At 37.9% G+C, this 15,757-nt stretch overlaps 1 protein-coding gene and 1 pseudogene across 1 annotated transcript; both read left to right on the top strand.

Annotated features, from left to right (window-relative positions):
- The first annotated feature begins 4,151 nt into the window (after positions 1-4,151).
- On the top strand, positions 4,152-5,086 carry LOC102277513 (olfactory receptor 4C15-like). Its single transcript, XM_014480756.2, is given in 2 exon segments — positions 4,152-4,260; positions 4,263-5,086. Coding segments are annotated over 2 exon segments (933 nt in total).
- A 7,590-nt stretch (positions 5,087-12,676) lies between these two features.
- Positions 12,677-13,590, top strand: LOC102278357 (olfactory receptor 4C11-like; annotated as a pseudogene).
- Positions 13,591-15,757: the final 2,167 nt, after the last annotated feature.

Raw genomic sequence — 15,757 nt, 5'->3', positions numbered from 1 at the left:
CTTCGTGGTTTCTTCAGTGACACATGACTATAAATCTGTAGCTTCTAGATTTTTTATATTGGAAACTGAACAATTATTATATTATTGTAATTAACTTTTCATTTTGGGATAATTTTAGATTAATAGAAAAGTTGCCAAGATAATACAGAGTTTCTGTCTACTCCTCAATTATTTTCCCTTAATTATCATCTAACATTACTAGTAGTATATTTGTCAAAACTGTGGAATGAACACTGATTGTATTACTCTTAAAGAAGCACAAGATTTTAATCATGTTTCACTAACTTTTCCACTTGGATCACTTTTCTGTTCTAGGGGTCAATCCAGGACAACACAGTGCGTTTAATTACCTTTTAAATAATTTATAATCGTAAGCCTTGTGATCATAAACTCTGAGGACACTGTCCTCTCCATTGCCTAAGTATTAACAGTAGTTTTGGAAATTCCTTTTATCTAAAAAAAAGAGCAGTTTGATTTGTTCATATTTAGTGAGCATTTGATTCTAAAACAGTATTTCTTAGAAACTTCCCAAATTAGGGAAGTACAGAGCCTAAGAATTACTTGTTAGATTAATACAGAGCCTTGCTCTTTCTCTCCACTGTTCGTATTATTTGATTTTCTTTGTACAATGACAGTACCTGAAAAAGAATTGGACACCTGAGGATCTGGGCTTCTTAGGTGATGCTAATGGTAAAGATACCTGCCTGCCAATCCAGGAGACAGACGAGATGCATGTTTGATCCCTGGATCAGGAAGATCCCCTGGAGAAGGGCAGGTAATCCATTCCAGTATTCTTGCCTGGAGAATCCCATGGACAGAGGGCCCTGGCAGGCTACAGTCCATAAGGTCACAAAGAGCTGGACACAGCTGAAGCAACTTAACACCCACACACGCACGCATGAGGGTCTGAAGACTATAAAATTGTATTCAGGGATTATTAAAGACTTAAAAGTGTTGCAAATGTAAATGATAACATATCTTCATTGTGGTAACCAATACAACAATTTTATATTTGTGAATATGTGAAAGGATGAGTAAAGATATTTGTAAGCCTAGATCATGGTAAAGCAGGAATTAGGAGTAAAAGGACTGTCACTTTGGCTCTGTGTCAAAGGCTCTGGGAGCTTGTTCGCACTTACGGCACTTTTCTCCAGTGCATCTAACTGCATTAATGGTTTTATCAATATCAATATCGCCTTATCTGATTCTTCCAAGAACCTTATCAATAAGTATTGTTGTTATACACAATTACAGAATAGAATCTGAGCTCTTGAGATTTTTAAGTAACTTTTCTCATCACATAATATACCTTAGTACAAGAGCTTGGATTTGAACCTAGGTCTCTATGAATCTGAACCTGATGTCTTTATTTCATTTCATTGTCTCTGCATATATTGATAATCTTTACTCTTTAATATCGGAGAAGGAAATGGCACCCCACTCCAGTACTCTTGCCTGGAAAATCCCATGGACGGAGGAACCTGGTGGGCTGCAAGTCCATGGGGTCGCGAAGAGTCGGACATGACTGAGCGACTTCCCTTTCACTTTTCACTTTCATGCATTGGAGAAGGAAATGGCAACCCACTCCAGTGTCTTGCCTGGAGAACCCCAGGGATGGGGGAGCCTGGTGGGCTGCCGTCTATGGGGTCGCACAGAGTCGAACACGACTGAAGTGACTTAGCAGCAGCAACTCTTTAGTATACAGTCATTAACTGATCCAATGATCTTATAAGGTTTGTTTCATGTTCCTGTTTGCTTGATGACACAGCTGAATATGGAGTTCAGAGTACAGGCCCTGTTTAGGAATGTCTTGTACCCTGGAACGGAGAAGGCAATGGCACCCTACTCCAGTACTCTTGCCTGGAAAATCCCATGGACGGAGGAGCCTGGAGGGCTGCAGTCCATGGGGTCACTAAGAGTTGGACAATGACTGAGTGACTTCACTTTCACTTTTCACTTTCATGCACTGGAGAAGGAAATGGCAACCCACTCCAGCGTTCTTGCCTGGAGAATCCCAGGGACGGCGGAACCTGGTGGGCTACCGTCTATGGGGTCGCACAGAGTCGGACACAACTGAAGCGACTTAGCGGCGGCGGCAGTACCCCAGAAACAATTTGTTTTAAAGTAAGTAAAAAGATGTGTTGTATACACATCTGTACATTTGCTAGTTTTATTCATATTTTCAATCATTTTTGTTAGCTGTCAGTGTCATTCATAAAAATCAACTCATTTTTAATTCTTTCAGAAAGCCCAATTATTCTTCTACTTCCTTATTTAACAAGCATAGATAGTATGTATATGTACACACACACACACACACACACACACACACACTCACTTGGCACTTGACTGATTAACTTCTCATATGTACAAGGAAGGACACAATCATATTTCCATGGTTGTTTAGCAGTAAAGAATCCACCTGCTAATGCAGGAGACACGGGTTCAATCCCTGCATCAGGAAGATCCCCTGGAGAAGGAAATGACAACCCACTCCAGGGTTCTTGTCTGGGAAATCCTATGAACGGAGGAGCCTGACAGGCTACAGTCCATGGGGTCACAAAGAGTCAGATATGACTGAGCGACTAAACAACAACAGAGGACACAGTCATTCTTCAAAGCTGTGTCTTGCTATAAGAAATGAAGTCAAAAGCTGGAGTAATATCTGGATGACTAATGGAAAAGCTTTCTGTGGGTAAGCTGTTCGGCTTTTTAAGTGACAGAAGAGTCACTAGAATCAGTAAGGGCATTTTATCATAAGCCAGCAATTTCACATTTTCCAATTTGACCCTCATTATAATTGTATGAAATCAGTAGGGAAGTTATGTGTGAATCTCCCTACATTACAGTAAGTCATATACATTTGAAACAGACACACACTTGTGAGTACTGCTTGATCTGATTGGGCCAGCTTGAATAAATACTTAATGAATAAAGCCTCAGGCTCTGGCTATAGTCAACATTCTGTTTGTATTCCTTACCCATGTGGTTACTGTCAGTTTGTATCTGTAAATAATTCGGCCATTACCTTCTGATTCTACATCATTGGCTCTGTGTCCTTCATCAGGAAGCATCAGTCAAACATGAACACAGGAATCAGGTTATAACCTCTACAGTGAATGGAGGCTCTAGAGAAGCCCCTCCTGCTCTGAAGCTCTTGCTAGAAAAATTTTTGCTTCTTTCCCCATAGAGTCAGTCACTTGCATGCTGGAGTCAGAGGTTCTGGGTTAAAACTCCAGAGCCAGCATCTGTTATTTCTTTAAGCATGGGCTTCCTACCAGTAAAACTGGGTAATACGATCTGACATGGACTGTTTCCTAGTCACTTAACTCTGAACATTGCTTCCTTGCATTATTTAACTTAGTCATCATAACAGTACATATTAGTAAGTATTGCTTATTTTTGTCAGCTTCTATTCTTGTTAAAAAATGAATGAAAAGAAAGCCAACTTAACACACGGTTATTTATTATGCATTAGTCTACAGCAAGGTGTGTTCGCAATGATCATTCTTTCTTCTTTTTTTTTTTGAAGAATGAATTAGTTGATTTTGAAGTCTCAATTTTTTTTTAAATTTTAAAGAAATAACTAGGAGTATAGCCATGAGCCAAGCACTTCTTCAGTTTTGTCTTATTTCTCCTTCTATCTGGAGATAAGGAAGTCACCTGATCACGGATGACATGCAACCCCTCCCTTCTCCCACCGATGCACATGGCAGGCATAACCAATAAACTGCTCTTTTCCTTCCTCAGATCATGTATGTGGCTTCAGAACTCTTCTCACAATTCCCTCCAGGAAACCAGTACTATTAACATATGACCAGAGTTGGCAGTTGAGATAACAACTATTTCTTATCCCCACCCCAGGTGGATACCTACCCTTCTTCAACATTGAAGCTCTATCTTAAAACATTTAACAATTTATCTAAACTTCAATTCTTCCTGGTATCCCCCTACCACATTCAACAAATTTCTAGCTTTGTGTTATCAATGAAGAAGCAAGCACAAGACCATAAGTCAATTTTTTACATGGAGGCACCGATTTGTTGATGACTATAATGACTCTCAAAACTGGTCTGAGACACATTTGTCTTTCTTCTAACTGTAGATTCTACATGCTCACTGTGGTACCGTTTACCTTTTCCTTGGAAATTATGCAAAACCAAAGCCTTATTACTGAGTTTGTCCTCCTGGGGCTATCACAGAATCCAACCATGCAGAAAATAATATTTGTTGTATTTTTGTTCATTTACATTGCAACCGTCGGGGCAACTTGCTAATTGTGGTGACCATCAGTAGCAGCCCAGCACTCTGGGGCTCCCCCATGTACTTCTTCTTGGCTTTTCTGTCCTTCCTGGATGCATGCTTCTCCTCTGTCATTGTCCCAAAGATGATTGTAGACTCTCTCCTTTGGAGGAAAACCATTTCTTTTGAAGGCTGCATGACCCAGCTCTTTGCTGAGCACTTCTTTGCTGGGGTGGAGGTGATTGTCCTCAGTGCCATGGCCTACGACCGCTATGTGGCCATCTGTAAACCCTTGCATTATTCTTCTATCATGAACCATAGACTCTGTGTCCTTCTGATGGCAGTTGCCTGGACAGGAGGCTTCATTCATTCCATGATACAGATTCTCTTCATTTTCCAGCTGCCCTTCTGTGGCTCCAACATCACTGATCATTTCATGTGTGACTTGTACCCACTGCTGGAGCTTGCCTGCACTGATACTCACATCTTTGGCCTCTTGGTAGTCATCAACAGTGGGTTTTTTGGCATCTTAATCTTCTCCTTGTTGCTTATCTCCTATGGGGTCATCCTGCTGTCTCTGAGAACCCATAGCTCTGAAGGGCAGCAGAAAGCCCTCTCCACCTGCGGATCTCACATTGCTGTTGTGATTTTGTTCTTTATCCCATGCATATTTATGTATGTACGACCTCCATATTCTTTCTCCTTTGACAAAATGGTAGCCATATTTTACACCATCCTAACTCCCTTATTCAATCCTTTGATTTACACTTTCAGGAATAAAGAAGTGAAAAGTGCCATGAGGAAAGTGTGGGACAGGATGATTATGGTTTCTAAGGAAAAATAAAACATTTAAAGTTGAGTAAAAAATTCAAATTTTCTAATCAGACAAAAATTTTTTATGGATGAACATTGTTTGACCAGGGATAAAGTAAGGTAATATTATAAAAGATATATAAGTTTCAGGAACTAATTTAGTTTTCATTCTTAGATCACTTATGAACTCTGATTTGGAAATTCAATGTCCTCAAATGAAAATTAAGAAAACTTGAATTTTATGCTTACTTAATCTTGGCTAAATCTACTTTCTCTAAGATGTTTGCTCTCCTTCCCACTCTATGCCTTTCTATATCCCAACCCCGACTCTTCTTTCCCTGGCACCTGCTCACTCCTTTCTCCTGTTCTGACTACATTAGTTTGCTTCTTGCTACTCATTTGATATTTTGGAAAATATTTCTGGAGGGAAGACAAAATTGTCTTAGAGATTAGGTTTTACATATATAAATATATATATATATATATATCAATGAACTTTTTGCCCAACCTAGTGTATCTGCTGTACAACTGAGAATAACAAAACAGAGTTGATTGTAAATCAACTCTATCTAAAAAAAATAAATAAACAATAGAAAGAAAAACATTAACATATTAATGTTTCAGATTTGCCAAAGAACTGTAATTATTGCTGACATTAGCCCTTTGATATTGATGATAAACATAATTCACACTTTGAAAGTGAAAGTGATGTCACTCAGTCATGTCCAAATCTTTTGTGACCCCATGGACTGTAGCCTACCAGGCTACTCTGTCCATGGGATTTTCCAGGCAAGGGTACTGGAGTGGCTTGCCATTTCCTTCTCCAGGGGATCTTCCCAACCCAGGGATAGAACCCTGCTCTCCTGCATTGCAGGCAGATGCTTTACCATCTGAGCCACCAGGGAAACCTGTTCACACTTTGATATAACACAAACAAGAGTAGTTAGCCACACATATTTCATCTATGAGCTTTCAACTGCCTTCAGAGACTTCCAGGCCTCTAGAAGAGATGGACTTAAGGTAAGTTTATGGGGAAGAGAACAGAGTTGCCTCATATCAAGTCATATGAGTTGAAGTTAACCAATTGTCCCCAAGGCTTGATTTTGCCCTTGGACTGTTTGAGCTAGGTAGCTCATTGCATATCACATGGGACTAGTTTGGAAGAAATAGTTTCCTTGGAGCTCCTGAGGCTTAAAGCCTACCTTAAGCATTTGCAAACTTTTGTGTGAATTTCTATAAATATCCAGTACAGTAAAAATAAAACACTTAGCCTCATGATTTTTCACACACACACACACACACACACACACACACACACAGATACAGCAGGAAGGAAGCTGGCCACAGAGGCATTTATTTCTCAGACTGTAGGAATAGTTTACACCAGTTAAGTTTCCAAGAACCAAATTAAGAAATTCACTCCATTTTCAGAGCCTTCTCTCTGCTCCAATACAGACCTTGCTGTTCTGTCTGACCCAGTGTTTCCAGGAAGGAGCTGTGTGAATTATGGCTACATGAAGAGTTCCCTTTCTCCATAAACTCTTTACATCCCATCATCACTTGTGATAGAAGGCAATGATAAATCTCAATGAAGTATAGTTTGTGTGTTTTATTCAAGCTTCATATAATCCACCTTCTAAGTAAATTAAAGTTGAAGATATGAAAAATGCGCTCTATTGGAAGTCATCTGTTTGGTTGTAAGAAAAGAGGTAAGTTTCTCAGTCTGTCTGAAATATTTTCTTCTGTGCTGTGCTTAGTCTCTCAGTCATGTCTGACTCTTTGTGACCTCATGGACTGTAGCCTTCCAGGCTCCTCTGTACTTGAGATTCTCTAGGCGACAATACTGGGGTGGGTTGCACTCTTCCAAGGGATCTTCCCAACCCAGGGATTGAACCCATGTCTCCTATATTGCAGGCAGATTCTTTACCTTATGCTTCCCTGGTGACTCAGACGGTAAAGTGTCTGCCTGCAATGCGGGAGACCTGGGTTCGATCCCTGGGATGGGAAGATCCTCTGGAGAAGGAAATGGCGACCCACTCCAGTCCTCTTGCCTGGAAAATTCCATGGACTGAGGAGCCTGGTAGGCTACAGCCATGGGGTCACAAAGAGTTGGACACGACTGAGTGACTTCACTTTCTTTTCCTCACTTTCTCTACCATCTGAGCCCTAAACACTGATCTCTTGGAATCTATACTCAGTGTGCCTTCTAACAAGTGACAGAGCTCCTAGGGAGTGTTTCTACCAATGAAGAATTATGGTGGTTCAGGCTTCCTAGGCCTTCCCTGGACTTAGTACATAGCTGAGCTACCTCTCAAATGCATCTCTGCTCACAGAGGCTGCAACACAAACTAATGAAGGCCAGGCTGAATGAAGGCCAGCTTGGCGGAAGTTTCTCTCTTGGGGAGCTCCTGGTTCAAAGTTTATGGTCAGTGCTGATATTTCTGGGACAGAGTGTGAAATTGGGCTCCCCTTTTTACATACCTGGGTTTTCAAGATCCTTGACAATACTTGCTACAACACACAACAACAATCTCTCTTTAATTGGGGTAAGTGATGGTGTGGTTGTTCAGGAAGAAAGAAGCTGAACTGTGGAATGAACTCTTGGCTAAATCTACTTTCTCTAAGATGTTTGCTGTCCTTCCCACTCTATGCCTTTCTACATCCCATCCCCGACTCTTCTTTCCCTGGTACCCACTCACTCCTCTCTCCTGTTCTGACTACATTAGTTTGCTTCTTTCCTCCTCTTCACTATTATCCAGTTAGATTTTTATTTTATTTTGCTTTGATATTAGACTCAGCATGCAGTTTAATGAACTTGCTTTTGGAGCCAGGACAGAAATTTAAGATATCATCCTTCTCTAATTACTCATCATTTCTCTTTTCTAAGATGCAGTCTACATGATGATTAGGATTTGATATTTTATATGACATGTAGGGTGAATGCTGAGAGAGAGGATACCTAGTAACATCCCTTTCTAGTTCTAGCCTAAGTGCCTTAATTAGAACACTCTGTATCACAGGTCATGCTTTGTAAATAGAAATGGATGAATCACATGGCCTATTACCTTGCAAAAACAACAACAAAAAAAAACAACAACAAAAACACAAAACTGTAGGTCAAGTGAAATAACACAAGCAAAAACTTGTTTGAATGGTAAGATTATGGAACAAGAATATTTTATCCTGAATTGCCTTATTCAATCATATACATATATATGATTGAATATATATATGGAACAAAGGAGATAGAGGCAGATGTTTATTTAATTTAGGAAGAATGGAAGAATTTTGGCACCAAATACACTTGAACTGGTTAACATTTCAGGAGGTAAAAGGAAAATTTAAGGATCGAGGAAGTAAAAAGACCTTCCATCACCATGATGCCCTCCCAAATCAAAGAGGCATGGTGGTCCAGAAAAGTTTGGAGATAATGGCTGAATTCAATAATAAAGTCCTCAGGTAGTATTGATTTGACCTAATGCATACATCTTGTCAATGATGCTTTCCTGTTTTTGTGTCTCCAAATCTTTTTGCTTACTTAAAATAAAATAGAATTACTTGAACTGGATTTCATGGTTGTCTGTTACCTACCCAATATTTATCTCTTAAAACTTTTGGATTTAATGAGAGTGTAGCTTTTAATGAAGGGAGCATCTGTTTTTTCCTGAAGTAATGCATGTTCCCTTTTCTCAAAGTATTTAATCACTCTTCTACCCTAACTCCTCCTCTTCTCACAGCAAAGGGTTCCCTCTTTTTTGCTTTTATCCCTTACTGGAAACCTAATGTATTAAAATTAAATAATCATTGATTTATTTTATTTTTTTAATAATCAGAGAAAACTTAAACTTCCAATCAGAGTTTGCAATTACTGTGATATTTCTAATTTCTCACAGTGAACTAATATTATTTGAGCTCAACTGCAAGGAAAACCTAATTGTATTTAGATGTGTAACTTTACTAGAGTTAAATAGTTTGATTTACTGATATTAATATATTTATTTTACTTAGGGAAACCCTTTGTAAACTTTTTGAATATTTAATTTTCAGAGAACCTTGTTGGAAATTGCAGTTTAACTCAATTAAAGCCATAATTTCACTTATTTCCCATGTTTAAACCTTTAATGACCAATCAATTTTTATTTTCTAGGATTTTTCTGATATGGAGTTAAAATTCACTTGGTTTTATCACAGAGTTGTGTGTAGTTTTCAATGATTAAGAATCTTACATAGAGATATGTTATCCCTCCAATGGGGTTGTGAGGAGGTTGAGGACATCTTTTCATGCTCTATAAGTTGACTCCAGACATGAGTAGGTTCTCAGTACACATTTGATGACTGAGTTTATGGTGTTATTGAATCACTAAAGAACTAATGATTAATCAGAAAGAGGAAGTGTACATCAAAATTCATGTTAAAATTTGTTTCATTTGACATTAAAATTTAAAGGCATGATTGACTAAGATGGAAACATGAGTGTAAAATTGATAGAGTATATTGCATAATGTTGAAAAAAAAAGAGCTCAAAACTTAAAGATACAAAATATTAAAAAGAGAAAACATATAAAATTCAAAACAAATGAAATATAAGAAATTAAAATATACAAAAATGTTATACTGTATTGCTAATCAAAATATATATTTCATAATGTTAATTCTGTCAGCTAAGCAAATATAATAGTGCCTCAAGTTAAATTTTTATTTATAATTTGTGTCATATTGTTATAGTTTTAGAAACAATGGAAAATGATCTAATTTGTATATAAAATATTTCACATTATACATTTGAATGTATATACATACATACATATCTGAAAACCCAGGAGAATATGTAGGGAACTAACTTTTACTTCTGGTTTATGGGCTCCTCTGCTGTCTCAGATGGTAAAGAATCTGCCTGCAATGCAGGAGACCTGGGTTTGACCCCTGGGTTGGAAAGACACCCTGGAGAAAGGAATGGCAGCCCACTCCAATATTCTTGCCTGGAGAATCCCATGGACAGAGGAACCTGGTGGAGTTCATGGGGTCACAAAGAGTCTGGCAGGACTAGTGACTAACACTATCATGGGATTGGTTAAGTATGAATTTTTGAAGGGCACTTTTCTCACCCTATAATACAGTGAAAGCTCCAGACATTTTATTATACAGATATAGCCATACAATAATTAATTTTCTAATAAATATTGAATCAATCAAATTGAAAGATTATTTGAGAATAGTGTCAATAATTATGGGCTTCCCTGGTGGCTCAGTGGTAGAATATGCTTGCAATGCAGGAGATGTGGGCTAGATTCCTGGGTCAGAAAGATCCCCTGGAGAAGGAAATGGCCACCCATTCCAGCATTCTTGCCTGGAAAATCCCATGGACAGAGGTGCCTGGTGGGCTACAGTCCACATGAATAAGAGTTGGACATTGACTTAAAATCAGTTAGTTCAGTTGCTCAGTCGTGTCCGACTCTGCGACCCCATGAATCGCAGAATGCCAGGCCTCCCTGTCCATCTCCATCTCCCGGAGTTCACTCAGACTCACGTCCATTGAGTCAGTGATGCCATTCAGCCATCTCATCCTCTGTCGTCCCCTTCTCCTCCTGCCCCCAATCCCTCCCAGCATCAGAGTCTTTTCCAATGAGTCAACTCTTCACATGAGGTGGCCAAAGTACTGGAGTTTCAGCTTTAGCATCAGTCTTGCCAAAGAAATCCAAGGGCTGATCTCCTTCAGAATGGACTGGTTGGATCTCCTTGCAGTCCAAGGGACTCTCAATAGTGATATTTATATTATGAATCCCCTGGGCATATATTTGATGAAACTATTAAAATAAGCACAAGCTATATGAGAAGAGTTTATTAAAAATATTTTAAATAAGATGAAAATTTGGAAAAATAAAAATTAAATGGTAGAATTTATATTTAAAAAATTTTTAAGATTTTGATATGTTAATTTTGGGCTCCCTTGGTGGCTCAGCTGGTAAAGAATCTGCCTGCAATGAAGGAGACCTGGGTTTGGTATCTGGGTTGGGAAGATCCCCTGGAGAAGGGAATGGCAGCCCACTCCAGTATTCTCGCCTGGAGAATCCAATGGAGAGAGGAGCCTGGTGGAGTCCATGGTGTCACAAAGAGTCAAGCATGACTGAATGATTAACATCATGTTTATTTATAACTGATAAGTAGATAATTACACTACAAATACAGTTTAACCACATAGAAAAGGCTTTTAAATTAAAACAGGAAAATCAGAAAATATAATAAGATGATTGAAATTATATAGATATGTGCATATAAGTAAAAAGTAAAGGAGAGCAAGAAGATGTATTTTTATCTTGAATTTCTGAAATACATTTTAAACTTACATTTTAAAGAGATAAAAATTGAAAGAATGCAATCTTCTAGACAACAGTGATAGGAGAATCAGATATGAAGGAGGATAGTACACAGGTTACAGAAATATAGGAAGTGAAATAACAGGTTGGATCCACAGAATTTGAAATTTACTAGCATGCATCTAACATATGTAATGGTTTATATCAAATATATAGCAATTTCAAAATTATTGCTAGCCTCAATGATTTGTTCAAATATCTCACGGCAATGAAGGTAAAGTTATAGCTGCAATGAACCTAAAGATGGAAAAATAAGTTTTTTTCTTAAGTATAACCCAACAAAGATACTGAAGAGATGAGGAATAATGAGTACAAACTGTTGTTCAAATAAACAAATGTATTCACTCAGGAGAGAATCTCCAAGTATATTATTTCTAAATTATATAAGGATATTATTATCAGTAATTGATGTGCATACACATTATATGCACATATATGTATCATATGCATATGTTTAATAATGTATCTGTTCGATTCTCTATCATATAAAAAAGAGCCTATACACATGAATATGTGTATAGACCTGTGTATGTAGTATTATGGGATGTATTAAAAATGGGATCATTTTGTATACTTAGCAATTCATTTCAACATGGACAGGCCTTACCTGTATTTGGGCATTACAGTCCATTGTATGGATATATTATAATGTATTTAACCGTCCCTCTGTTTACATTCAGATTGCTTTTTCTCTTTGTTCCTATAGACAATGCTGTTTAAATGTCATTATATCCCATACTTTCCTTTATGTACATTGACTGAGTTCTCCAAAGAATGTGTGTTCTAAGTTCTGCCCGGTGTAGCCAGCTGACGTTCTCAATGTCATCAGCAATAAATGTACAAAAGTTCTGGTTTTCTAAGCGAAAAAAAAAAAAAAAAGCCTCAAGACATTAAAATGATCTTATCAAGATCATAAAGCAAATTCACTAGCTCTCAGACTATGGCAGAATGCACAAACACTTGAGGGCTTTTCCCCCCACAAAAAAAGTTTTGGCAACCCATAAGAAGACCTTGAATCAATGCCAATGTTTAAAGCATGTCAACATTAAAAAAAAAAAAATTCCTGAGTGAGTATAGTCTATGAAAACTTTGAGAAACTCTAAATTATACTTTTGATGAATTTATAACTCTGAAAGTTGCAATTCTGGATCCAAATAAACTGCTATTGCCAAGTCATCATTTCTCTAATGCTTTTTTTTGCAGATGAACCATTTTTCAGCTGTGTCTGTTCTATATTCACCATAACCATGGAGGAGAACAGCAGTGTGAATGAGTTCATTCTGCTTGGGTTAACACAGGATCTACTAAAGGAGAAAGTAGTATTTGTTATCTTCTTATTTCTATACCTTGGGACTCTGTTGGCAAACTTCCTAATTGTGATGACCATACGATATAGCCAGACACTTGGGAGCCCTATGTACTTTTTCCTTTTCTACTTATCCTTTGTTGATGCCTGTCTTTCAACAAACACTGCCCCTAGGCTAATTATAGATTCTATATCTGAGAAGAAAATCATCTCCTACAATGAGTGCATGACCCAGATTTTTGCATTTCACTTCTTTGGGTGCATGGGGATCTTGGTACTTGTCCTCATGTCCTTTGATTGCTATGTGGCCATTTGCAAACCCCTGAGGTACACAGCCATCATGAGCCAGCGTGTCTGTGGTGCACTGGTGAAACTGGCTTGGATGGGATCTTGTATTCATTCTTCAGCACAGATTCTGTTGGTTTTGAAATTACCCTTCTGTGGCCCCGATGTTATTGATCACTATTTCTGTGATATGCAGCCTTTGTTGAAACTTGCCTGTGTGGATACTTATGTCATCAACCTACTCATAGTGTTTAACAGTGGGACCATGTGCATGGTGAGTTTCCTGTTGCTGCTCATCTCCTATGTTTTCATCTTACATTCTCTGAGTAACTGTAGTGCAGAAGGAAGAAGGAAAGCCCTTTCCACATGCACCTCCCACATTATTGTTATTATCTTATTCTTGTACCATGTATACACATATATGCTCGTCCTCTAACTGTATTTCCAGTGGACAAGATGGTGGCTGTATTTTACACTATTTTGACACCCTTACTCAACCCTCTGATTTACACTCTGAGGAATGCAGAAGTCAAACAGGCCGTGAGAAAGTTATGGTGCAACAAAGTCTGACTCGAGATGGCAAAGATCAGAAGATGCCAACTACTAATTCTGTCAGAGTTTAAGTATAATTGGACTGATGGAAAAGAGAAAGTGTTCTCATTCTATTGTGGACAGTAGAAATGTGTTCCAGTGGGGCATTTAGGGGAATAGGCAGAATGACCACCTGGCAAAATCTGTATTATTTTAACCAATGTCTCAGAGAGACAACATGAAGTTCTATCATTTTGTGGGGCACAAGTCCATTCCTCATGTCTGCTGCCTGCTTTGATGTTTCTGCTTGTGAGGCACATCCTGTTCTTTCTGTAGGTTTAACTTCTGGTTTTGTACATTATTTATTTATTTATTTTTCTTATCCAAGTTTAATGGTTATGACCAAGTTAATTGGTCATAACTTTTCTTCCAAGGAGTAAGTGTCTTTTAATTTCATGGCTGCAGTCACCATCTGCAGTGATTTCAGAGCCGAGAAAAATAAAGTCTGACACTGTTTCCACTGTTTCCCCATCTATTTCCCAGTCCTATTTTGGTTCTTTTGTATTTTCCTTCATATTTTTATAAAAGAATAGCCCAGTTTATGCTTGCATATCTCCACTGACTAATAATTTCCTACCTTCAAAATCCTTGCCATCCTGAAATGGACTAGAGTTATTCAATTCAATTAAGGTACTTTTATAGCAGACCATATTCTGATACACCTAAGAGAAAATTTGGACTTAGGGCAGAAATTTTACCTTAACTATGATAACAACTATTCTTATAATTTAACCAGCAAAATGAAAAAAGAATGCTGAATTTTTTGAAATGCTACTAAGGAAAAAAAAAATTTAACTATATTATTTTAGTGCAGAGAAAATTGCAACTTAATAATTAGTGTTAAGAAATTCCCTAAGATAACCAACGGAGAAGGCAATGGCACCTCACTCCAGTACTCTTGCCTGGAAAATCCCATGGACAGAGGAGCGTGGTAGGCTGCAGTCCATGGGGTTGCAAAGAGTCAGACATGACTAAGCGACTTCGCTTTGACTTTTCACTTTGATGCATTGGAGAAGGAAATGGCAACCCACTCCAGTGTTCTTGCCTGGAGAATCCCAGGGACGGCGGAGCCTTGTGGGCTGCCGTCTATGGGGTCGCACAGAGTTGGACACGACTGAAGTGACTTAGCAGCAGCAGCAGAAGATAACCAATATCTTAGAGTAATTTTGTTTATTTTTATTAACAGGTTATCAAAATTAAAACTTTTCCTGATTATCTTCATAAATCTGTGCTGTGATATTTCTTTTGTCTTTATTGGATTTTTGAATTAAATGCGTATATGGCAATTTCAGAAACTGCTCACTCAAAAAATATAATAAGGAAAAGTAAACTAGCACGCCACACCCATGTATGACCCTGGGGTATTTCAAATTATTTCTTACCTTATTCATTGTATTCTGAATTTTTGTAGTAGTATATTAAATCTATAAATATATACAATGTGTTTTTAAGTGGTGAGCAATGTTCACAAATCATAGGGAAGGGGAGAAAATCAATTCTATTTACTGAGCTCCGTATTAAAAATATTTGCTATATAGGGCAAAGTATTTAATAAAATTGATGAGAAAACAGTGTTTGGATAGAGTTTACAGTGATTGCAAAAGCTGGCTCAAGAATCTTAAGCATTTTCTTAGATCTCTCTTGCTTGGGAAATTTGATTCTTTCATGTTTATTTTACCCCTTTTTTCTTCTCATACCTTTCTCAAGAATTCCTTAATTTGGCATTGTATTTTGACTATGTTATAGCACAATATAGCACAATGTCAAATTAAAGAATTTCACATATATATGAAATTTCATATATATATATATTTTTGAAATGCTTTTTTTTATAGGAAATGGGTAGGTGGTAGGTAGTGGGAAGTGGATGTTTACTAAATTTGAGTAAAATAATTTTGTCAATTCTTAAAATGAAAGTGAAAGTGTTAGTCATTCAGTTGTGTCTGACTCTTTGTGATCCCATAGACTATAGCCCACTATGCCCTTCTGCCCATGGAATTCTCCATACCAGAATACTGGAGTGGGTAGCCGTTCCCTTCTCCAGGGGGTCTTCTTGACTCAGGGATCGAAACTAGGTCTCCAGTATTGCAGGCAGATTCTTTACCATCTGAGCTACCAGGGGAGCCCTCTTAAAATATCAGACCAA

Source organism: Bos mutus, chromosome 3, assembly GCF_027580195.1.
Source record: "Bos mutus isolate GX-2022 chromosome 3, NWIPB_WYAK_1.1, whole genome shotgun sequence".
Classification (NCBI taxonomy): Eukaryota; Metazoa; Chordata; class Mammalia; order Artiodactyla; family Bovidae; genus Bos; species Bos mutus.
This window is presented reverse-complemented; position numbering and strand designations above follow the sequence as displayed.